Source organism: Apteryx mantelli, chromosome 4 (genome assembly GCF_036417845.1).
Source record: "Apteryx mantelli isolate bAptMan1 chromosome 4, bAptMan1.hap1, whole genome shotgun sequence".
In the NCBI taxonomy this organism is placed as follows: Eukaryota; Metazoa; Chordata; class Aves; order Apterygiformes; family Apterygidae; genus Apteryx; species Apteryx mantelli.
The window spans coordinates 21,889,812-21,915,897 of record NC_089981.1 but is presented as its reverse complement, the minus strand read 5'-3'; the positions used below and the strand labels follow the sequence as shown (position 1 = coordinate 21,915,897).

Genomic DNA, 26,086 nt, shown 5'->3' with positions numbered 1-26,086 from the left:
TGGTGGTAAAAACTTAACGGCAATTCAAAGTGCATTATTTGGGAGAGCCCAGCTGGGTCAGCATCAGTTTGGCCACGGGAAATGGCCAGGCAAAAGTCTAAAGCAAGGTGCCTGCACATGGTTTCTTTGAATACAGAGACCCCTTGCCAGGCCCAGTGGGCAACAAATGGCTACAGTCATTTCCACCAGTCTCCATACCTGGGAAATACCATTTGCAGCATATTCATGAGCACAGGGCAGCAGGCTGCCAGGGGATGAGACTGGTCCCACCCTACGTCTGCTCCCCTTCCCACCCACATCCATTCCCTCACGGCAGCAGGCTCAGAAGAGTGGCAGGCACTCTTTTGCATAGTCTAGAGGTGGAAGCTTTATCTGAAACCCTTCCTGAGGGAAGAGGGAGGCCTGCATGTCCACATTGATGCAGAGTAAGCCCAGCATGAGCTGGCGCTGGTACTCCTCCCACTTCAGCATGACATCGGACAGGGAACGGTTACTTCTCATCCACATGGGTAGTGCTTCACCACACGCAGCTGCTGAAGAAATTGGCAGGCTCTGGGTCCCTCCAAGCTCAAGGTGATAGTAAAGCCTGAAAGGCAAACACATGCAAGGAGTCAGTACAGGGAAAGCTTCACCAGATCAGAGCTTCAGAAACCACAGAGTGCTTTTCTTCTGTCACTAACTGGCTGCATGATTTTAAGGATCCCTTCTCTGTATGCCCATTTTCCCTTTCACATCTCTTGATTATTCAAACCATGAGCTCTTGTGGTAAGAATCATCCCTCGTACTAGGATCCTGATCACAGCTAGGACCTCTGACTACTACTTTAATACAGAGTTTCCTATTCTGATCTATGTAATACAATCTTGCCTCAGCCTCAAGCTACGGCCTACAGCAGGGAGTTCAGTTCAGAAGCACAGGCCAGAGCCAAGGCACACATGCACAGCCAAAGCACTCTGCCGCATGTGGAACCCATCTGATGCCTCCTGGCCACCACGTTGCCTCTGCAGCCCAAACCAGGCCTACAATCCTAAGCAAAAAAGGTCATTTGAACTCAAGTACCCTTGAGAAGGAACTTTTAAGGGATCCTGGGCTGGCAAACACCACACAGACAAGCACCTGTCTTCTACAAAGGAGCTAGCATAACGTTTTAATTATACCTGCATCTTCTGCCCTATTGCTTTGGTAATAAACAGCTTCATTACAGGGTCTCCCTGGGAGGAAGGAAGAGGATCGCGTACTGAGTCCATCCAACAGTTAAGAAGGCCAAAAGACCATGAACCAGATTAACATTTTAAGTTGGGCAGTAAATCCTTCCATCTGATTTGTGCCTTAGTTGCTTTGCTCTAATTGAGTAGATTCTGTAGAAGTGAAGGACAGAAGGGGAAATGAAGCCCTCCTCCAGAACAGTGCAGTGGAGGAGAGCAGCCATACCTGGCTGAAAGATGGCTGCCCAGTTTCTTTTTGGCTTTCTTCACAAGGTAGTTGCAGATTTCAGTCATCTGCTCCCTCATCCATCTGATATCCTCAGGGATATCTGGTAGCCATTCCAGCAACCTGGAAGACAGGATACAACCATTAGTTGGACCACAGAAAGGATAGGAGGGACCAGAATTACTAGACCTTTACTCCCTGTCCAGTGGGCCAAGATGAGAGTTGCTGGGGGAGAGGAGTGAAGTATGTTCTAGGCAATGGTTAAGTGTTAACACTTCTTTTTCTTTCAATAAAAAGAGACTTAGTTTTGCCTCCTATGAATTGTTACTCATTATTTTTAGTGACAAGTGCAGTAAGAGGCCTTTCCACCACCATTCATAGAACTGAGGGGGAGCAGCTGTGAAGGAGGAAAACAGCCCAGGACTTATCTTTCAAATCTGAAAAGGATGGAGAATATGGAAGGTGCAGGTACAAAACAAAGATATTTTTCCTCTAACCCCTTCTACCACATACTGCCTCCTTCCAGAAACTTTTCACAGGGTACCTTGTATTAAGAACAAGTCTCTGATGGACCTGCCTTCCCAGCTGTACAATGTAGAGCTGGAGATGGCTAGGACTACTCTATCCCTCACCCCAGAGGAACAATGCCTCTTTTGTTGTTCCTACTTTCATCTCCACGCTCTCAGTTCAGAAGTTTTTCCTCCAGGCTCTGAAGCTTATCAGTCTCTAGGGCAAGTTCCAGTAGGCAACCATCTTTCTTCAAGCTGGAAGTATTGGCTGTAGCCGAGTGACATGGGGAGGTGGGAATATTCTTTTCATGTGGCTCATAACTGGCATGAACACTTTTGCCAGGAACTCTGCACTGCAGAGTTAGAAAGGATCCTACTCCTCTCTCCATTCATGTTCCACCAGCTATACCAAACACTTGGTTGCACTGGAAAGAAAGCCACCAAGGGACCCAGCTGAAGGCCTACCTGACCGTGAAGGAAATGGCAGACTCCAGAGGCAGCATGTAGGGGACCATCATTGCAGTGGCCACACGTATAGGCAGCATGTTGGAGATACCAGTCAAAAACCCTCTTCTTTCAGCGCAAGCCTCCATAAGAGCTGAAGACAGAAGAGAATGTGGCTGAATCCTCTCAGCAGGACTATTCCTTTCCCTCACGTATCCTTGGAGTTATCCAGCCTTGTGATCTCTCCTCTCCACCTCCAATTCTTAAGGAAGTCTTGCTCAGGGGAATCATTTTCTGAGCACAGCTGAGGAGCAGCAGCTTTTAGTTTTATCAGGCTCCCAAAGGAACAAGCATCAAAATCCTCTCCTTTCCTTCCCAGGCAGGACAGAGTCAAATAAGTGATCCTCTTGCAGCTCTGCCTCCACAGGCCAAGCCACACCTTTATCTAAGAGGCTCAGACTCCAGTTAAGCACCGGTTGGTGCTGGCTCAATCCCAGGGGAATGGGATACAAGCAAGCACGGTCACAAACAAAACCCCCATCCCAGCAACCCCCTGTGGGCCAGGAAGCACAAGAAGACTGCCTGGACTCTCTCCCTTGGGACCATACCTTGGTTCAGTCTAGGAGGCAAGTGTTCAAAGATGTGCTCTTCAACAACAGCAAGGGCAGCATTGTCCTCCAGCTGGTCCTCAGCTTCTGTTTCTCCCTCTTTCTTCTCTCCTGGGGGAGCTTCTATGGCAAGGAGAGGACGGGCAGGACTCGGACGATGAAGGAGACCTGAGAGAGAAGTCATACGGTCAGGACGATGCAAGCTAGCTGCCCTGCCTGCCTGGCCTTTGGAGTGTTAGGCCTTGCTTCACCCTAACACACTCCTCAGCCAGACAGACATCACCCCCAGCCTGTTTAGGTTATATCTATTGTGATGTTTGCCACAACATGCGGAAACCTGGGCTGCTTTAATGTCAACCTGTCTTCCCCTGCCAGAAATTCTAACATCTCCCCTATAAACACTGCAGGGTGCTGTTTGGCAACGTTTAATTGCTACGTATTCTGCCATTAAGTATCAAATTTTCAGGCAGGATTTCCCTTCTGTAGCTTAATCTACAAACACAGCTGCATGACTGCCCTTATCCCAGTAAGGTACTGCAGCACAGAGCAAACGAGCGTGCTTAATCTGCTATAGATTGACACTAGGTGGCACCAGGCACACACAGCATGCTACAACAGCTGCAAGAAAGTCCAGCACAAAAAAAGGAGGGAAGCAGGAGCGTCATATGGCCAAGCCCTGTGGGCTGCTGAGGGCCTGCCTGCACTCGGCAGTGCTGCGCCACCTTCAACATGCTCTAGTTGCACCTAAAAAGGAGCAGGCTATTCGCATGAGCTCCAAAAGGCACTGGTGCCCGACAACTGTGTTGGTGTGACACAGAGCGTGGTGGGCTAAGTAGCCTCCTTGCCCGGTTGTGCCAAAGCCACCCTGGTTCTGGTCTCAGAGCCGTTAGAGTCCTTCTGTATCACTCTGTATGGGAAAGGTGTCTGCTCCACTTCTGCTTCCTGAAGTGCTAAAATCTACTTATTTTTAGAACTTCCATATTCCCACATCAGAGGTGCAACTCTCACTCCCACACACCCCAGATCAGTTCTGTCCTTCCACCTTTCCTACACACCACCAACTACCCCCAAGGCTAGGCCCCCAAGCCTGCCACAGAAGGGATTAAGCAAGTCAGAGCAGGCTCTGTACAAACACCCAGTGCCTTACCATTCTTCTTCAGGAAGTGCAGCGCATCCCGATAGCCCTGCTTGCACATATCCCGCAGCACCTGTGGAAAGAGCACAAGTCATCTGGAGAGGGTCTGGCTGAGCAGAGCAAACACCTGATTCAAGGCTGGCTTTAGAGGAATTCTCCTCACTCCCGAGCCACACCAAGCACAAGGTTCAAGCTTGCCAGCCCTTCCCAGGCTTTGAGCAGGAATGGGAGGCATAATACAAATTCCTTTGATAAGAGAATCACAGGATAATTAGGGTTGGAATGCACAGATCCTACATATGGATGGGCTTAGATTTGGGCATTTGCCCATCTAGAGCCAAGGTTACTGTGGACAGCCTTTAGCAAGCCACCTGGAGGAGCAGCCAACACAGAAAACTTTCCAGCGGATGCCAGGAAGGGCCACAGTATGTTTGCAGATAAAGCTGGCTAAGACCAGGGAGGGGCAGGGAGAAACTTGTCCAAGTGATTCAGCACGTGGACACATGCTAATTATGCTCCAGCACCAGGGCTTTCTAATGCTGAATTTGCATTTCTCAGAAGGAGAAGCACGCAAAACTGTTCAGAGTGCCACCTGCTCTACTAGCACTTTTTAGGAGACTGTCACTGGCTTCAGGCTGGCAGCTCCCACCTGACCTTAAGAAACCTGAGAGCACATTGGTTCTGAGAGCTTATACATCCTTGTTTAGAAGTAGGGCTGGCTTCCTAGCAAGTGCCAATTTACAGAGAGCCACATGGCAATATTTTCCAAGCAACTGCTAGCACCTAAATTCCAGATCTTCCAGTAGTAAAAGAAAACCAAGCCATCTATACAACTTTGTGCAGATGGTCAAGGTTTGCCAAGTCACCGGGCTGCTAATGTCAAGGTGAAAAAAACAGACAAACAAGAGATACAAAAATAGTGTAGCGTCTAGAATCTTCTTTTGTTGAACTGCACTGTACAGTCAGTGTCTATCTACTGTCCCTAAATCTTGGCACTGCCAGGAATCTCACCTGTGGCTCTGGAGGGAACAGGGCCTTGGAAAGGCGATAGAGGTTGCGAAGGTTAAACTGGATGCTTGTATTGGTGACTCTGAGCTCATGCATGTTTGTGGAACTGTCCCGTGGACAGATATCGCTCTCTCCTGAAAATGGAGACACCGTGATTGTGTTCTTCAGCTCATAGCGTGGCAAGTTATCAGAAATCCCTCCGTCTACGTATCTCTGAAATAAAGACAAATAAAGCACCTTCATTCATGTAACTGATTAAGCAGGTTTTCTTTTCTCAGTGTCCCTGTTCATGTTTGTGCCAACAACTTAGGAAGACTAGGGAGAACATCCACCAGCACTGGAGGAGTTAAAAGCAGTGATACCACAGCTGTGTTGTCTGTATCCTCTTTTTGTTATGTGCTTTTCTCCCTAGGATTGTCATTTTGGTCACCAGCGTTCTCAGTGAGAAAGGCATAATTCACTATCCAATTAAATAATGACACCCCAACAACCACTGACAGTGCAAATTAGCACCAGTCTAAGCTGCCACACTGTGACACTGAGCCATTCAAATAAACCATTCTTGACTTGTTTTTAAAATTAAAGAGCTCAGACACAGGTCTCACTAGAGGACAGTTTGTTAATGAAGAACAAAAGCAGCTGATTTGTTGCTAGCAGGCTTATCAAGCAGCAGTCCCAACACATGCATACGCATTTGGAATCCACTTGCTTTGGCATGATAACAGAGTACAAGGGACTTGGGTTTTGTCCCAGCAGGCACCTTCTTATCAGAGAATGTTCTGTACACATGTACCATAAATACATTTGTGTTATCCTTGCAGGAAGGACAACCCTGGTAGCATGTACTCAGTTCAAAGAATTCTTTACAGTACCATAACTGCACAAGGAGCTGAGCAAGACAATCCCTATCACAGGCCTTTGGCAGAGCAAGCAACATGCAGAAGATAAAAAGGAAGGGGTCACGGGCCAGGCTGAAAGAGCAGCAAGCCCGAGACCCTTGCAGGCCAACAACTCTGGCTCCTGCGAATCCCTGCCACAGAAGAGTCCTACCAGTTTTACAGCAGGGTTGATCCTTCCATTTTCTGCCTGAAACCCTTCCCTTTGGATGGTCGAAAAGGGAATGAGCTTGCACAGTCCCTTCACAGAATCACAGAATCGCTGAGGTTGGAAGGGACCTCTGGAGATCATCTAGTCCAACCCCCCTGCTCAAGCAGGGTCACCTAGGGCACATTGCACAGGATTGCATCCAGGCGTGTTTTGAATATCTCCAGAGAAGGAGACTCTGCAACCTCTCTGGGCAACCTGTTCCAGTGCTCTGTCACCCTCACAGTAAAAAAGTATTTCCTCATGTTCATGTTCAGTAGCAGCTGTACCAAGGTCAAAGAGGAACCCATCTTCCAGCTCACTCTGGTGGGTGAAGAGCTGAACAGGCACAAGGCAAAGCTGGCGGAGGCTGAACCCAGGCAAAGCAGGGGAATGCTGATGGCAAGAGGCGGCGCTTCATTCTGCCCCCTGCTTTGCTTTTTCTCACAGGCAGACCGGTAACTGGCATTGGTCTTTCGCTGCACGATGCCTAGAAAAATGCTGTGCATTTAGATCAGAGGATGCTTTGTGCTTTGTTCTCTCTTGCTCTCGAAGGCAGACAGGCAGAGACCTCTTCGATCAGCTCCTGTGAGCCCAGGGAAGAGCTCACAGGCTCTTGGGCTCAGGGACCCAGCTGGAGAAGTCTGGCTGACTCCCAGTGCAGGGAAGAGACCAGGACAGGTGCAGTGGGAAGAGGACAGAGCAATGCAAGCAGCACAAGTGCCAGACAACCACTTTGGTTATAGAAGATGGAGATAAGCGTTTTTGCGGCTTATCTAAGACAATGCACATTTTATGGCCAGGATGCAGAAGCATAAGTTTCCCTGAGGGTGGCAGCACGAGTGTACAGATGTCATTAGAAAGAAGGGTTCACACACACACACACCATCTTCATCCTCCCCTTCGTAGGGCTACCAGAACTCAGAGAAGCGAACACTGGAAAAAGATTAGGAGGAAGGCAGGATTTGGGTACCGATTTTACCTTGCACACAAACCTTTCAAATGCCATGAAAACTTTCTCGTGCTTTGAGTTAGCCTGTCAGTCTGTCCTGTGGTGAATACAGTAACTGCAGGAGTGCTAGGAGCTATACAGTCCAGTTTCAAAGCCTTTTCCTAGTCTCACACCCAACCTAGTTCAGCCTCTCCCCTCACCAGCCCCTCCCTCAAAGGAGGAAGGGGCCATTATTTTCTGGGGGAGAGAGAAGAATTAATTTTCTCATCACGTTCTTTTTTTTCCCCTCTTTTCCCATAGGGAGTGTTGACATGGGAGATCATCCCTTGGTGCGCCTGGGCAGCTGCAAATTTCAGAAACCCTGATGACGTATGCGGTTGAGAAGAAGGGATTTTTCCTGAGCCAGGCTGACCTCAACTGGCCCCCAAGAGGTCTCACGCAAGAGCCACCACTACGTTCCCACCAGCTGTGGGACAGAAACCCAGCCCGCAGCTGTTGAGCAAACACCCAGACATTACCAATTTTGTCACTTCTCTGAAAACATTTCCTCTAGTCATGTTTGCTCTAGATTACTTCCCTGTCTACCATGCTTGCACAAGACAAAAACAGACAAGCTATAAATTATGCAGAAGCAAAACTGACCTCACTTTTAGGATACAGGGAGCAGTGGGAACAGATTCAATGCCCTGCTCTGGCAGACTGTGGCATCTTGGCCAGGTCCCTCGAGGGGAAACCAAGGCATATGTAGGTTAACAGTTCCCTTTTGACTAGTTAGTTTGCAAACAGACTGCCTTTTAATGTGTGCATTAGCTTGTGTAGCAGAAGGGGAGTCCAAGCTCAACTGAGGCCCTCAAGCACAACTGCAATATGCAGAGACACTCCAGCACTTGTTCCAGTTCTGTGTACTTTGCAGACACTTGCATTTGGAGCCTGCCAACATAGAAAGGAGAGCTCACTCCAGACAGTCCTGGAGAGGAAGTTAAAGAGCAGCAGGTACCATTTAAAGACAGCTCTGTCAGGCAGCAGAGCACTACTCTCAGTAGGAAGGATAAGAACTTCATGGAAGAGAGATCTGGTATCAGCACCTCTTTGCAGAGAGTCCCAGGCATATGGGAGATGGACTACATTTAGTGATTTCTATCCTGGGATGATCTGAGCTCTTTTCATATGCACAGAGGTTTGGAGCCTCAGTGCTAGAGAGTGTTGTACCAAAGAGCTAGGAGAACCATCTGCTAAAATGGTCATCACTTGCCCAAATTGGTATCCACTCCTGACAGGAGAGTACAGAAGAAAATAGCAAACCAGTTGCTGCACACAAGATGCAGAGGACAAAACAAGCCAAGAGAGAACTGCCCATGGCAGAGATGGTGCAAACACATCACAGCAGAATAGGAAAAGAAATTTGTCTGGCATCCTCCGTGGACAGCAGCAGAACTATTAGGCACAAACATGGAAGAGAGATCAACACGTGCTTAAGGAGGCAGCCTATAGGTGTGGAAAAAGCACTGTCCACCCAGAACAACAGTGCCTGCATGGGAGACAGCAGCATAACAATGTTGAAAACAAATGGTAGCAACAAGGTAATGCAAACATAGGTACTGAGAGCAAAAACAAAGACTGAGGAAAAGGAGGGGGAGGCTTAAAGAAAACCCTAGTACATAATTAGCTTTGGGATCTCCATGCCTTGCGACACTATAGGCTCAGGAATTCAGCAGTGTTTGTTAGAGAACTGAATGAGCACTGCAAGACCCCCTCACCCTTCCCCGTGTAGCTGATTAGGGAGTTATCCTTCCCTGTCATCGCCAACACTCATAATCCTGCACCACCACCCTCCTGCAGCAGTCTGTGGCTCTGCAGTAAGTCCTTAAGTACTATTTGCCAATGAAAAGTTCCTGCCCCCAGCCTTCACTTCTCTAAACATTTTCCAGAGACCAACAACTATTCTGTTAAGTCCTCAGGTCTCCAGGAAGTTTTCAGCCAACTGCAGGCAGCACTGAAAAGAAGGTACATCCAATGAAGAATGCCAAGCCTCATGTTTCAAAAAGCCGAGTCTTGTCAGTTAACAGCAGAGATGCTGCGTTGTTGAAGCTGGAGATTTCTTGTGCCTCTTCAGGCTAATTACTGCCAGCGGGCAGGCAATAGGACTGTCAAAATTGAGCACCAGCATTTCTGACTTCTCAGTCATTAGCACATGATTTAATGAAGGAATATCTTAGAGTCTTACTTACCACTCCACGTAAGGTTGGAGGTATCAGTCCACAATAGACGGGGATAAAAGTGCTGCAGACACAGGCCTGAGGGAGAAAGAGATCCAGCATGTAAAACCCTTTGATTAAGAATCAGTTCAAAGCCTACTGAACCCATTACTCTTCCCAGAGTACCACACGGCACATGCTGACAATTATATTCCATTACTAAGGACACTTGGAGACCGAGGTAAAACAAAACAGCTTGCAGCTCCACCACAGCCCTCTGCTGTATGTTCCCATTCACCTGGATCAGCTCCTCCTTGGACTTGAAGTCTGACAGTATCACATTTTCTCCATCAGAGACCCGTGTGAGGGAGATGCCCAAGCGTCCTGCTGCTACCTCATGCCCATTCTCTGGCACAGTCTTGGACAGGCAGATCCGAATGATCTTCACCAAGTTGAAAGAAGGGTGGAGTGGGCCCAAGAACCTCTTCCGTGCTTCTTTTGACACTCGAATGATATTGGCACCAGCCTCACCTGCAACAAGAGAAAGAAATGCATTGTCAAGTGCTAGTCAAAACAACCTTCTTAACAAAATCAGGTACAGAAAAGCCTTGTCCAGCTTTACTCAGAGGTTTCTTCCACCTGCTGACATAACTCAAGGTGAAAGGCTATAATGGACAGTGTCACACAAGTCATGGAAATTTGCTGTTGGCCCTCACACTTGCTCACTGTGATAGGCTTCCCTCATCTTACACATTATATAAAATCCAGGAAGACCATATGTATCTTCTTCAGTATATCCTACTTCACTGATCAATGCAGGACTGGTAAAAAGAAAAACTAACACAGAAAACAAGGGCACTGCTTTAACAGCTTTGAGCTTGTGGCTAAACCCACTCCAAAATACCTTCCACTAAAACTTTTCTAGCAAGCATCTTTTATTCTGACTTGAAGCAAGTCACCTGTCAGTAAGCAGAAACACTGGTGCTTTCCAGCTAATCAGTTGTCAACAGCTCTCTTGACAATCTCAGCCACATTTCAGGCGAGCAAAATGGAAGTAGAGTTTTCCTATGTTTTTTTCAGAGTTGCTGTGTTCTCTCAGCACTGCTTGAACATCCTTCCCAATCCAAACCCGCTGCCCTATAGCCCCATTTAGGCAGAGGGAAGAGAGACAGGCATTTTGAGGCAGTTGAGTCAAGATCATCATCTTGACTAGGATTTAGTTTGCCATGCTCCATTAGGGAAGGAGTGACTCAGAGACACCTGAAGAGACTTTGGTGCATCATTCCCTCCACCGGGTGCATCTCCACAGCATTAAAACAGGCCCTGATGGCAAGCAGGATTCAAGAGGCATGCGTGCTTTACACTTTCACACAGTGACCCAGCTGGGGTTGGAGAGAGAAGACATCTGTCTGTGCTAAAGGAAGGCATCTAAGCCCATTATCTCATGGTCACTGGGAACCCAATCTGGCAAGAACGTCAGGGCTCTGCAGTGGGGAAGGGAAGAAGGGATGCGGGGGGAAAACCAGAACGAAAACAAAAACATCAGCCCAAGCCAAAACCTCAACACCCAGCATGCTGCCCTTTGCACACACTGACTGCTGCCTCCAGGCTTGTCTCCTAGCCAGGGTGAGATGCAAGGCTAAATCCCCTGGGTACCAGGCAATCATCGTACTCCCAGGGACATAGGGAATATGAAGAGCAGTAAGGAGATCAGGGGAAAGCAGCCATGCTCTCAAAAATGAGGACTTCTTTCCAATCAAACTGAAGTTCAATTCCTGGACAAAGATGAAAAGAGCCTATCCGTTCAAGTCAACTTGAAAGCCTCCCACTTTGCTGTCCTCCCCACCCAGTCTTGCAACTGCAGAAAGGAGGTAGTAGAACAGAAGAAGCCGAGTTAGACCTAGGTTGATAAATAGAGATAAGAGCAACACCCTCAGCACTATTTTGACACAGGCCATTCTTTTGCAAGACACGTGCTACAGCAGGGTGTTTTCCATCAGCACAGCATGGGAATGCGATTCTGCATTCGGAAAGCCACCACCACCAGTAGCTCCAGCAAGCACAGAACCAGACCGTGGAGTATAACCATGGACTCTGGGGTCAGGATTTTAGGCACTGTGAGGTAGTGACTTAGCAGAAGATCCAAGCTCCCCTTTCTGAAGAGATTTTCAGCACTATGATCCCAGTCTTCTGCTCTGTCCTGGAGCAATGTATAGCAGCCTAATTCTGATCTTCCTTACTCGATCAGCAGTAAGCCATTCAGCCCTAGTAGCTGCATGGTTCAACATCCTTCCTAACACGAAGGAAGTCAGCCTTACACCAAAATGAGATTTTATAACATGGAAGTACTTCATAACACTCCCTAAGACACCCTCACATCTGACAAGGGCTGAAAGGCACACAAAGAACCTGCAACAGAGCCAAAACCTGAATAAACCCCAGTCCAGCACCTTGGTCACATGACCCTAGGAAAGTCCGCTGCGCTGATTGCATTGCAGGGAGTTGCTGGCTTAGCTAAAAACCCAAAGGCGGGTGAGTGTTGAGCACGCAACTGTGCAGAGATGCACTCTGTGTGCAAAGCCCTGCTGGGGGGGTGACCCAACAGATGGTGCTTAGAGAAAGATGCTTTCAGACTTCACATATTAGTGTGCAGAAAGAAATATTTAATAATAATACTGATAACAACTGCAATTAAGTTGAGCTAATGACTAATATTAGAGCTAAAATCTGAGCTGGAAATTGCTTAAGGAAAACAAAACAGCCAAGTCCCAACTATGCCAAGAAACAGACTGTCCCAATATTTGAGGATGGACACTGCAGCTGCCTGCTCTATCACCGTTACACAGCTGAGTGGCAGGGGAATCAGGGGAGAAAAAGGGGACAAAACAAGATTTATTGCTAGTTAGCAATTTCCTTCTTTGAACCATTTTTATATTTTATACATGTGTGTATACACATACACAGATTATTCATAAGCAGTTCCAGGTTATTCTGCTTGAAGGGCAGCTGTGATCCTTCTGGACTTGCTGGCTCACTTACACCAGTGCTGAGAGCAGAAAGGCTCTGCAGGGAGAAACAGGCACAGGGCGATCTGCAGCACCACCAGCTTTCCTGGAAATGGGGCCAGCTCAGGGTTCAGCCAGCGGAGTCAGGTTTACATAGCTGGGTCCATGACAGATGACAAGGCCTCTTGGAAATAAATTTGGGAGGAGAAAGAGGAGGTGAGAGTGTTTTAGTCCCACAACTACCAGAAGAGCCGTTCCAGGAAAACCAGCACAAATTCTGCTTTGGATTTTGCAGAGGCTGCCAGAGGGAGCTGCTAAGTGAGAGGTGGTAAAGAGAGACGAGTCCCGCAGGAGTCAGCCACAAGCTGCCACTTACTGGGACTAACCCAGTGCCAACTCCAGTCCACAGAAAAGATTCCCATGGGTTTTGATGGATCTGGTGATTCAGGACACAAGGTCACGTGAAAAACCTGAACTAAGTTCCTTTTCCTTTCCCGGGGTATGTGCCAAGGGACACAGACAATCTTTAATAGCTAGCATTGATTGCTGAGAAAACACTTCATTCTTCTCCCACCAACCAATTCGTCCAGCACTTCTCCCCATACAGATTTACTAAACCAATATTCCTCTTAATAATAATAGTAATAATAATACATGAAATATTCCATTTTCTTTAGAAAAGTCATTCTTCCCCACAGTGTGTTTTGTCAACACAAGCCTGAACGCAGCAGGGCATTTCTGACTCATCGGAGCTTTGGTGGAGACAGCGCAGAGGAGCGTCAGACACTCCAGTCCTAAACACCCGAGCTGTGTCCCTGCGGGACAAGGGAGGCCAGGGCGGCTGTCTGCCAGTTCAGCCTGTGATCGTTCTGCAGTGGCTACAAGGGGCCAGTTACCTTCATCTGTGGGAAACAACCTGAAGGCAACTACTAGCTCATAATTCATTTTCTAGCTATGTCAAGCCAGTTTCCCATTAACTTATCAATATGGCAAAATCAGCACGTTTAAAAAATTGGCTGTCACTTTCACCAGTCATGCTTGACTCCAAAAGGACCCAGTGACTAAGTACCTACTGCCTTGCATCCTCGGGTATGGCTGCTCACCATAATACAAAACCAGAACAAGGTACAGGTCACGCATTTCCAAGAGGAACAGGAACAAAGGAGATCCAGAGCTATTTCGAGGAGAGCCCAAAGGAGCTAAGGCCCATTGCAAACTTCATCACCTTTCATTCTGAAGGCTCATTCCCCTAAACTGCCTTTCTCTAACCTGCAAAGCACTCAGTAGCACATGCTATTTATAACTGCATAGGAGCACCCCCAGCCACAGCAGTCTGCTGCTCCAGATCAGCCATCTAACTGATGTCAGCTGGGGTGAGGGATGTTCCTGGCTAAAAGCTCTGAAATGAAACAGAACGGTTACTTCACGTCTGTGCGATACACACGGACGAGGACCATCAGAAAGGCTAAGCACCCCATGCACCTTCTGTGGGAAGCTGCAGGAGGAGTGGTGGGAAGGGAAAATGGGCCTTTTCAGACCTCTATCTTCAGCAGCAGGGCTTTTGCTGTGCTCTTGCACTGAGGGCACATGATGCGTCGCCTGTTGACATGAGACCATCCAATAACATTCTGTTTTCCAGCCAGCAGAAGGACAGTTGACCCGTAAAGTATTTCAAGAGAGGTGGGTGGGAAACAAACCCCCAAGACGTAATAAACAAAAATAGGAGCAGAGAGTGGGGAGGAGGGAGGGGGCATTCGGGACATTCCACCAAGCAACTCCCGCCACTGCTGCTCACCCGTGACATTGCAGCTCCCTCTGGAAAAGCTCCATGTCAGTACAGAGATCACCGCCTGCACCAGGAACATTTCTGCTCCCCTGGCTAATGCAGCAGTAAACAAGAGTGTAAGCTTGAAGGAAAGGCATTCAAACAGGGATAGGAAATGAAGGACAGCATGGATGATGATGGATGCCAAGGCAGCATCTCCCATTCCTCCTGGCAGGAGGCACGTATGGGGAAGACAGTGGTAACTGCACCCCAAGGGAGCTTCAGGACATTGCTCTAGTTCTGGCAGAGGTGTACAAGCTAGCCCTCCTGCCCCAGGATTGGCCCTGCGCTAGCTGAAGGATCTCTCGGAGCAGGTCTAGCTCCTCTTTCCAGGCTATTTTTAAGGCCCTGCTGTTGCCTGCACATGTTCTTCTGGAGGCCGTGATCCCTGTAGTTCAGGTAGCACAGGCGACAACTCCCACATTGCTTTGGGCTCCTCGTAGACCAGCAGTGTCTTGCAGTAAGGAGGCCATGCAGTGACAACACTGCAGATGCCTGCACTAACGGAGCAGGCAGGGAACCGCGCAGCCCCCATAAGATCCCTGCTAAACCTGCGCCTCATTCAGCACCAACAAGAATCCAGACAGACTCCTTTCTACACATCAGCTACACCCAAGGCACCGCTCCTCTCTCTGCGGTCCCATCACCAAGCTACAGCTCCAAACTGGCCAGACACACAGCTGCTGAAAGCTTTGAAGGGAAGCCAAGTAGCAGAAGGAAGTGCAGGTGCTTTTGACATTGCTCTGGTACCTGGATAGCCTAACGCCTCGCTAGTTTGGGATTTAGGCTGCAAGCTTCTCAGCACAGAAGCCAGCTCCTGTGTACCACAAACAGGGTATAGCCCACAGTCAGCCACCTGTTAGAAAGAGGTTTGCACGCTACCAAGCACAGATGCTCCCTGGTAGAGCCCACAGCTACAATCTTTGCCTCTGCACTTTGCTCTTGACTCAGATGCTTGCTGAAGCATCACTGGAGCTGTCAACATTTCCTATCGGCAGATCCCTGTTCAGACCTGAATTTAGGAACAGGTGAGCCAGAAGGCATTCGCTAGCATGATCTCACTTCAGGCTAGTTTAGTTTGGCTGCTTGTCCCTTACTGCTCTGGCTGGGGACCTGTTCCAGCACCTCATCTTTGTAACAGCTAACATCCAGCCTGTAAGGACAAGCACAGGTTTCAGGAGAGCTCTCCTGGATTCTTCCACAAAACCCCCGAGCTGCTCAAAAATCAGCATGCACAGCTCCTGCACCTGCCTGTTCTTTGAATACTAAAGCCAAGCAACACACGTGCTTTTCCTGTCTGGCCTCTCCTAGGAGAACACTAATGCAGTCCTGTTGCCAGCCTGAAAGCGCAAAGCTGTAAACAAGAGGCACTGAAACAAAATTTGCAAGCTGACAACTAGGAAAATAAAAAGTTAACTGAATTTTAATGGATATTTCCTCACAGGCAGCTCAGACTGCCAAAAGTGCCCATTTGCTCGCCAGAAGGAAAAGCGCATAGCAACAGGCCCGGTGATCCAAGGACAACTAATTCCTGTGGGCAGTGACCTCAGTTTGTGAAAGATGCCCTCTACTTGGCTGGACTTCTGTGCCTCTTCCCACACTCACGCTGAAGCAATCTGGTTTCTACTCATTGCCCTGAGAGAGCAAAAACCAGGCAGATCTTCACCTGAGATAAGCTGAGTGAAGGCAGTTTGCACTGAATGGGAGCCCGACCCAAGATGTTCCCTGACTGCCTATCAGTGAGGCTGCAGGAACGTCAGAAGGGGATCCAAAGAGAAATTCATGCCTGCAGGAAACGGTGAGAATCTGATATGCCCTCATAAGACATTTCCAAGTGGTAGGCATACCCTGCAGCTGGTGACAAATTAGAGATCACTGGCTTAATTTCCAGTGTGAAATCTTAAAGACAGATGTGTCAACAAAACTTGTGTGCATGTAGAAAAATCTGTCCCTCACTTGCCAGAAGTTGTATAAATCCCACTATTTAAAGCGATGTAAAGCTGCCCATTTTCAAGCATGTCAGCCAGGGGGAAGTCAGCTAACATGAAACCTGTGAGGTCGCCAATTACTTTCACATCTGTGCACATCTTCCTCAAATATTGAGAAATACCATGTAGCAGAACAAAGCGTTCTTCTGGGACTTCCTTATTTTTTGTTGTTTTGAGGTATATTTAGATATTTATTTCAAGGCTCTCACTCATTCTTTCTCTCCTACTATTTTGCCATCAGATAACAAGAAGCAGCTCAGCTGATTTGCCTCCAGATTATGGATACAGGAAGGAAGCATTTTTTTCCCCTCCCGATGCACACACAGCAAATACAGCTACCCCCAAACACACACCTAGGCGATCTGAGAACAGCTACCGCACAGCTGGCTGCTCTCTATGGCAGATAACTGCTTCCATCAGGGGCTTCGTGCAGGGATTCAACCACCAAGCTTGACAAGCAAACAACTCTGCGAGGGAAGGCTCTTAGAAAGCCTGGCCACCAGCCATAAATAATGGTTTATCTTCCTTCGCTCCAGAGGGAGGGGCACCAACACATACGGTATGAGTTAACTCCTAGGGATCCCCATCAGACTATGACAAGAGATGCCTAGTCTCACTTTACAGGTGGGGCAGGTGGAAACACCAAGGTGAAGAGATAGCTTTTCAGGCACGACCAGCTCCTGCAGCCAGAGGCAGATGCTGAAGGAAGGGCTCAGTCCACTATACCTTCTGGCCCAGACTCACAACGCTCAGCATTGCAAAGTCTAGGCACAAGCAGTGCCAAGGTGCAGGCTGCAACAGGAAAGAAAAGAAAGTCCAGATCCCCTGCAACCATTTCAGAACCAGGAGCCTCCCTCTTATTAATGTATTTGTCCAGAGATGTTTCTTTTCTACTTAGAGTAAAACTTAAAAAAGCACAAAGAGCTACTAGCCACTTTATCTATTAAACTAAGTAAATCCACAATGAAAGGAGTCCTTTTTCCCCTCTGAGCCAAAAGGAATAGTCATCTTGTGTGTTTGGGATATCAGTTAAGAGATGTACCAGAACTATCACCACATCCTGGATGTGGGGAGCAGATAAGGAGAATATCTGCATTTAAGTCACCCATTTTTCCCACTTGCACAGAGGAGCTCACAGTGACTGTTGCCTGTCTGTCCTCACACGGCATCCACAGGGTTGGCCCCTTGTGCAAGCCGCAGAGCGGCTGCACAGTTCATGCCCCATCTGACCCTGAAGCAAGTTGGTCTCCTCAGGACACAAGCAAAAAGGCTTTGTGAGAATGGACAGAAGAGCTGCCAGGCTTGATCAGGTCTCTCAGCGAAACCTTTGCGCTGGCCTCTGGAGCACTGCACTGGACTTGATGGAGCACTGGTAAACCAAAGCCTCACCACCCTACCGATGTCCTGCAAGCCAAGGCCCGCTTTGTTTCTGTGGCCAGGACCAAAGCGTCCACACTTGCAACACAAACCCGAGAACAGAGCAGCTGCTGCTGGGAAACAATCAATAGGAACAACAAGAGGCAGCTCAGTTCAGGCAGACAGCCAGGATCATTCTCTGTCACAACCACAACAGCAATCCCCATGAGCCTAATCTTTTTCCACTGTAATTCCCTAATACAAAGCTTAATTTGGCATTTGTTTTCATTGTGTTAGAGGAAATTAAATAGCATAAGAGCACACAAAGAGGAGAGGTTGCTCAGGACCCCGGGCAAGCTATAATGAAAGCCATGCCCTGTCTTCATCCATCCATCCATCCATGTCAGTCCTACAGTGCAATTCAAACTGCATTGGGTGACAGAAGAAAGGGATTCACAGAGCAAGAAGATCCAGCTCAGATCCCTGCTGCTTGTTCTGAGCCAGAGCAATGCTGGTTCCCAGGTCATCTTTTAAAAGCAAAAACTCAACAAGAGAAGGCCAGCAGAGGGGAGAGATAAGAGCTGGGGCAGGGAGGGGAATGGACTGAAAAAACATGCTCTCCCTGAGAAGGCTAAATAGCCTTTCTCCACTGCCCTGCACAGAGGCGTACATGGTGCAGGGGCAAGAGCAAGTGCCACACACATGCACGACACTACAGACACTCCATACTCACATCCAAGGGTCAACTTACAGGATGGCAACACAGACCCAAAGAAAGAGTGCACCATTCCCACTGTATGGTACCACTGCAGCAGAGGTTCCACCAGAGGTAAGATGCTCTGGGAAAAATAAGATTAGTGCTACAGGACAGAGCCTTGGCTTCTCCTGGCTACCAAAACACCAGCAAGGCTAAGCCAGGTTGCCTTTGCCAGGCACCTGCACCAGATTCGTGAAGATGAAAAGTAAAATGAGCAGTCAGCATTTCTACAGCCAGATCCTAAAGAAATAGCTGCCTGCCACTCCAGAGTCACTTCAGCTTTATCACACAGTAGCCATTGCCCTCAGCTGGCTAACACCAAAGTAAGGCTGAACACCAAGAAGGCCCCCATACAGCCTTCTGTGGCTTTCAGTGCAATCCCTGCCGAATGCTCTCCTGCATGCGTGTAGGCAGCGACTGTTTGGTGTTCACCAGAGACGTTACCAGAAACACGACTGGCTCCATCACTCATGAAAGAGCAGCCTGTCTCCCTTCTCCCCTGTCCTCACTTACTGTACACTCACACAGCTGCTAGAGCACTGTCCTGCCCTGGCACAGAACGAAAGGCATACCTCTAAAGTCCTCCTCTGGTCCTAAGCCTGCCCCATGCCCACCTCCCTCATGCTTTCACTGCTGGCCAAGTGCTCCACGCCATGCCAAGCACCTCCCCGTGCGTCTGCAAGCACGTTGCTTGCTGTGCCCTCTTTGCCCTTCCATCTCACACAGACATGTGAGGAGACACCTTACACCCCGAACTTTTCCCCGCTTGCCAATGGCATGAGCAGAGCAGGCTACCAGCAAGGAAGTGAGAACGAGAAGCTTCATTCCAAAGAGGTCCTCAGCGAAAGACAGGAAACCCAGACACATTTCGTTCTGGGAGGAAGCTCATCCTGCATGAAGGAGCTTATTTGGGAAGTGGTTTCAGGAAGACCGAAAGGCATTCCTTGGGAGCTGAGACACAAGAGTATCTGGAGGAGTATCTGGAGACTGACGCTACCTTTCCTCCACAGACGTCAGCAGCAGTCCAACAGCCACAACTCCTGAGCATTGAGACGACTGAAGTTTTGAGGCCAAACATGCGAGCAGGACAGAAGATGCTTGCAGAGCACTGCAGAGACCCCTCTGAGGGAAGGGCCTCTGCTTAAGCCTTCCCACAAGGCTGATCAGTGCAGAAGCAAGGAGGGTAGCAAGACAGATGTAGCAATGTCCACCTGGAGCTAACACACCCAGAATGAACCTGTGCGCAGAAGTATGGTTAGTAATTAAATGGCTAGTTTGTCTCCATAAAGAAGTTTTTAACCAAACCCACTACTATAACAGCAGGCTAGATAAACAGATACAACCACCCCTGTGCTGACAGCCTGCTCTGAACTGAACTTTCGCTATGCATGACATAACGACAGGAATCTGAATCCACACCCTGCCTCATTATATTGGAATAATTTTCTCACAGCAACAAGCCCTGAATCAGCAGCATCCAAATAAAGCCAGCAAGAGGAGCTCTTGTAATTAACATATTTAAAGGGCTCCTCGATTCATTTACACCCTCAACTGCTGCTGCCATCATAAAATGCTAAATTAGATAATCCACAGGAGTGGCAGCAGAGACACTGCCGAGCCAGCAATGCCAAAACAGTACTCAACCCTTGAAAATCTAACCCTGAACAAAAGACTTCCAAAACCAGCATCCATCCAGAGAGACTGTATTATAGGAAGAAGAGAAGGAGGTTCATCCTCAAGAGAACTCCCCCAAGCTCTGCATACCCCAAAGCCTGGGAAACAGCTGCATAAGGCAATTCATAAAAGTTTGGTGATTTTAGAGGACTCACCAAACAGAAGCCACCAGTGTAGATCTGGCGCTTCCCTGTACTGGAAAGACCATGGTTTCAGGTCTGGGCAAGTGTCAAAGGGCAACACAAAGCCCCAGATTCTACTAAAACTATCAGCTTCCCAGTATAGGGAAGGGCCAAGACTGAGGATGGAAGAGGATGCACTGCAGAAAAATGTGATGTGAGAGGAGAGGTCTCTGTCTCAACTTCTCTGCAAGAGCCATCCTAGACAAGTGGGGCCAGCAGTGATGAAACAGGAGCTCGTAAAGTCTCAGATTGCTAAAAAGGCCTCAAGGGAGTGACTGGTGCACATTTTGCAGTGAGCTTCTCCCTTACTTGTCTGGGGGAGCTTTTACACTAACAACCTGATCCTTGGCAATGGTGCAGCTTCTGTGAACTGATTAAAAGGGGTTACATGACAGTCACAGCTGACATACCCCAAGCACCAGGGAAGTAATGCAAGCCACCCACATGGACTGGTTGCCACTGGGATTATGCAGAATTTGATTTATTCTGAGCCCTTCAGCTTGGGAGAGTCCCTTTCTTAGGGACACAGAGGGCAGCGCTCCTGGACACATTGTACTGAAGATCAGCACAATCCTAGGGACAGGAACAGGCTTGTCACAAGCAGCTACTGTGTCACAAGTGACAGAGCACCGCCAGACATGTGGGTAGAACAAACTTGACCACTAAGACAGTGGGAGCCTGGAAGACAGAGCAAGGAATCAGAGGAAGCCTTTTGATTTGGCAGGATTAAAGTTAGCTTTCAAGCCTAATCATAACCAGACACATGACCCAGAAAAACACATGACAGCATTTCCTATTTTGCAGGGAGGATTTGCAGGTGCTTTGAGGGATCCATCCTTCTGCAGATAAGAGAAGAGGCAGAAAGTAGTAGAACAGCCTGGACATGCTACAAGTTCAAGACAGAGGCTGAAATTCTGGGTCAGAGAAGTGACCAAAGACCACCTGAGCTGTTGCTATCGAAGTCACACGGCTGGTGCAGCTGACAGGGAGCAGGCTGGGCACCTTGCTGTTCCCACAGTTGCGGGTGACAAGAGAAAAAAACCACACACATTGCTTTGACTATTTTTTTTGCTAAAAGCAGCTGCTTGGCTTCCCATAGACTCATCCAACAAGATGCCTGTGAGAGCACCTTTCCTCAGGGGAACTTCCTTACTAAAGCCAGGCAGGCAGCAAGAACAAGCTCCTCCCCAAAACAGTGGTTGCAGGGTGCTCTGTCTGCTTGGCTGCCAGCTTACTCCTCTGGACACCTGGCTCTGCAGTCCTGTGACCACTGCTGTCACTGATCCAGCTTTTCCACCAAGCTGGTGAATATTTCTGAGTGCATTTTCTGATGGTCACATGATGACAGGTGACAAGTAAACCTGAATGTCAAATAACCATTACTCATCCCAGGTCAAGACTGGGACAGAGTCCTGCCTAAGACACTAACAAAAGCTTGTATACAACCTAGGAAGAGCTTCTCAAAGAATACCCCAAACAATGCTGCTCTGTCTAGCAGATGTATGGCTTCCTTTCTGTATTCTTCATATGAGGAGCATCCCCTCAGCTTGCTTTATTCTTTTTGCTTACATTGTCATGGCTGATTTGGACAAGAGAACAGCTGAACTCCCCCAGACGGTGGGTTTGATAGCCAGCTATGCCTCTGACAGCAGAACCCATCTCTTCCCCGAAAAAAGAAAAGCAATTCAACAGTCCCAACCCACACTCCGATGTGAAACTGCAAAGGACAGAATATTCACGTGCTTTACAGACAATGGAGATGCTGTTGGTTAGCTAACAGTCACGAGTGCAGCCTGGGGCCTCACCATCAGATCAAAAACACCGTTTGTCTGTGATTACAGGTTCACATACCACAATTCTTTCAGGATGCTACACTTCCAAAGCAGGCACACCAAGTCCCATGGCCCTCACTGGAGTGAGGTGACTCAAGGCCCTTAACAAAGACCTTTTTGCCACCATGCATTAAAGATTTAGCAACCTGGCATTGGCTGCATTTTAGCCTAACTAGCGACTGAAAAGGACAGTTTTACAATGTCACACAAGCCAGTTTTACTCACACAGGCCCACTGACTTAAGGATTTATTCAGATAGACAAGAGCCTGTAGAGCTTCAGACCTAGAGTTTGTGGAAAGCTACAGGATTCATTTCTCTTTTTGGGGGAGGAGATGGGTTTTGCCGTCAGAGGCAAAGCTGGCTATTAAACCCACGCTGCCTGTGGGAGTTTAGCTGCTCTCCTGAAGTGTAAGAAAGGGACTCTGCAAAGCCAGCACAAAATGAATTCTCAGTTGCTTGGCCCATACAGGTGCATTTTCTAACATGAAGGGCTTCAGCAGCCCCAAGAGAAGACACAGGCTTCAGAGACGCCCACTTTGCCTGTCTCCCAGAAAACCCTCATGACAAGAAGTGGCTCACGTTACAAAACTGTAGTATGCCCATTCGAGTAACTTGGAAACACTTGACATTTTGCCTGATACGACTTGATACCCACACAGAGGATTCTTGTGCAAAATGCAGCAATGCTTTTTCATGCCAATGTGCAAGAGAACCTCAAAGCTTGAGAGGGTGCTTCAAATGCTGTAGCCCTGGAGAGTAAATCCAAGATCCCTACAGTCTAATGGTAAAGTGCTTAACAAGGACTAGGCAAGGTCGTATGAGACCATAAGTACCTCCTGGTCTCTTATTTTGAAACAAGGCCCTCTGCCTAACTAATATGCATGCCCACTGTTCTTTTACTAGGCGTTCTCAAGTGTGCCTTCAAGCTCTACACTGAGCTCTTACAGCTGCAAATAATTTCATCACGGCTTTCCGTGTTCAATATTAGCACATAGCGAAGCCTCACTGCCATACACAAATAATGACAGACTGCTTCTAATTCAGGGAAAAGGCAGAGTCAGCTCAGAGGCAAGCTGGACAGAAGCAGACACCAGAGCACACGCTCAGTAGCTGAAAAGGTTGTTATTAAGTGCGAGCTCACACTCTGAAGTCCAGGAAAATTCCTGTTCCCTTTGATCAGGGTCTCCAGAAGGACTGAAGCCAAAAAACACCCCAAAGGAAGGGTGCATTCCAGTCCTACCCAGCAAGTATTTTTCTTTGCACAGTGGAGCATCACCCAGTTCAGAGCTCAGATGCAGGAAAGCACTAACCTTATCTACACACAGCCAGACAAGCAAGGCTTCTGCAAATTTCCCCTCTGCTTGCCATCCAGCGAGAGATGCTATTTAATACTCCAATTTGACAGACAGGGCAATGGGCAGCACAGGCTGGCTGTCACCATAACCTTTAAAGCCCGCAGGCTGTTACACCCATTCTCTGACAGCAACCAGCTGCACGGCAAACAGATACTCAGGATCCTGCAACAGCCTGTACTAGGGTGAACTGCTTTCCCAGGACAAGCTGCAGCTCTGTCTTCTCTTGTCCGCTCCCCTTCTTGCCTATGATTTCACTGTAACCCCTGAACCTCGCTCTGGAACCTGCAGCGTCAGGAGGGTTTACGGCAGGGACAAAGTGCACAGATACCATGCCCCAACAGGGCACCGTTTCCTTTCACTTTCTGAAGCCATCTCTGTTGTCTTTGAGATATATGCCTGCCCCACGCAGAGTTGCAAGTGCAGCCAGAAAAATAGCCCAGAGCAGTCACGCTTAAATCAGAGTTTGAGCTCCCCAAGATCCAAGCCTTGGATGGCTTTAAACAGCGTGTTTTCAGTCTCCTTCAGGAGGGAAGTTAGTGCTGCCTGGAAGGTCACCCCTAACTCCACTCAGTCCTCTTTATCATGCCTCCCCTTGCACCCCATAGGAAACAGGAAAAAAAAAAAATTAATCCTAATTCACAGAAACCTCTCTACCAAGCTGGTTAAATCCCCAGAGAAGAGCTGGAGGGCAACAACTAGCACACTGGGTGCTCTGGACATACAAATAGCAAAGTCAACAGGGTAGACAAGATAAGAGACTTGCTCAGAGCTATACCAGTGTCTGAGCCAGGCGCTGGATTTGGGCATTGCCGCCAGCCTATCTCTCATTTGCGCCGCACCTCAGAGCGGCATGGGGACCTCCCAGTTCAGAGACTAACTGGGCAACCATCTTCTTGAAAGGGGCAGCAGCAAGGAAAGCAACCAAACCCCTGGCAGCTATCAGCAAACGGGTCCCTTCAGGAGAAGGAGGCCTACTCCCTCATCCATGAGGAAAAACTGGCATCACGGCATGGCTAGAGCCTTACGAGTCCCAGGCCGAGGTCTGAACAGCTCATGAGAGCTTCCCATCAAGCTCCAGAAGAAACTGCTACACTTAAATGGTCATCTCTGCAAACAAAGTGCTGAGGAGGGGGAAAGTTTGGCCCTAACCGCGCAGAAGGAGCTAACTTTTGCTGCGTGGAGGCCTGATCTCAAGACTCTACCTCCCCAAAGAACAGGGAGTGCCTCAGAAAGGCATCTGTGATCCAGGCGAGAGGAGCGCAGGCAGTAAACAGCTCCCATTTCACTTGGCTCTAGGAGAGGCTAGTACCCACGAGTCAGCATTGGCCTCTCTGCTGCACGTTTCTTTGAGACTAAATAGATACACCCCATTCTCTTGCACCACGATTCCCATTTCAAATTTAAGGCACTTTTCTGTATTTGTTATTCCTTTAATAAGACAAGAAGCTACAACAACCCTAGTGCGAGTTTGTCGGGTTCCCCCCCACACACACACACACAGAGAACAGCTTAATTTCACTTCTGTAATCCCTTGTGAGCAAAAGGCCACAAGGCACCGCACACCTTTCTCTTTAGCTGTTCCCCAGACATGCCCCAAGCACGAACAGGCTACCCAATGTGCCTGCTTCAGAAAAAAAATTAAGGTGTCTTCTGTAACTTAAAAATGCGCAGTGCATCTAGCTAAATCTTCTCGCTCGTGCCGAGGACAAGAAAATTCCCCGTGCCCTCCGCCCCCGGGAACGGCCCTCTTGCAGAAATAAAGATGCTACAAGGGAATAAAGAGAGGTTTCCCGGTTACTGGGGGATGCTGCTCAGCTCTGATCTAGATCCACACGCCCCGCGCAATGTCTCCAGCGCGCAGCACCCAAGAGCGGGGGGGGGGGGAGGCAGGCAAAGGCCTTAAAAACGCAGCACCGCGCACCCCCAAAGGGGCCCCGGGGACGCGGAGCCTCGCTCCCATCCCCGCTGCCTTTAAAAACAACAGCAACGAGGGAGGGAAGGAGGGAAGGGCCGAGGGGCCTCGGCCCGCCCGTCACAGCGGCGGGGCCGTGACAGCTGCGGCACCTCGGCGCCCCGCGCACCGCCGCGGCGGGTTGGGGGGGGGGTCGCGCGCCCAACGGCCGCCGCCCAACGGCCGCCGCCCAACGGCCGCGCGCGGCTCCCGCCCCCCCCCCCTCCGCCGCTCACCGAGGCAGGCGCCGCTGACGAGGGCCGTAGCGGTGAGCGCCCCGGCGGAGGCGCCGTAGACCTTGCGGGCGTTGGCGACGAGGAAGGGGGCATGCTCCTGCAGGCAGCTGGCCACGCCGATGTGGTAGACCCCGAGAAAGCCGCAGCCGGCGAAGGAGATATTCCAGGTGGAGTCCGGGGGGAACATGGTCTCCGCGCCCGCCGGGATCCCCGCTCGCATCCCACCGCCCCCTTGACCGGGGGCAGGGCCGAGAGGCGCCGCCGCCGAGCTTATATGGGGCGGCCCCGGCCCTACAGCCCGGCCCCGCCTCCGCCGGGCGCCGCCCGGGAGGGAGGGAGGCAGGCAGGCGGCGGCGGCGGCGGCGGCGGCCCTGCCGGCTGGGCCGCGGAGCCGCTGGCGGGGGGAGCCCGAGGCGCCTCCTCGCCACCCTTCCTCTGGTGACCCCCGCGGCCGAGCCGCCGGGGTCACTGCGTGTGGGGCCGTGGCATATGCACCAGTACCGCGCCGCTTCCTCGCATTCAAGGGACAGCGCCTGTTCCTTCGAGGAGAAGGGAAATA

The 26,086-nt window shown here is 49.3% G+C and overlaps 1 protein-coding gene across 1 annotated transcript; it reads right to left on the bottom strand.

Moving 5' to 3' along the window:
• Positions 1–260: 260 nt before the first annotated feature.
• On the bottom strand, positions 261–25,758 carry PNPLA2 (patatin like phospholipase domain containing 2). Its single transcript, XM_067295975.1, has 9 exons — positions 25,528–25,758; positions 9,664–9,896; positions 9,399–9,464; positions 5,139–5,348; positions 4,140–4,200; positions 2,993–3,160; positions 2,406–2,538; positions 1,432–1,554; positions 261–586 (listed from the first exon to the last, which is right to left on the bottom strand). The coding sequence occupies exons 1-9, from the start codon at positions 25,745–25,747 to the stop codon at positions 322–324; spliced, it is 1,479 nt and encodes a 492-aa protein (XP_067152076.1). The 5' UTR covers positions 25,748–25,758; the 3' UTR covers positions 261–321.
• Positions 25,759–26,086: the final 328 nt, after the last annotated feature.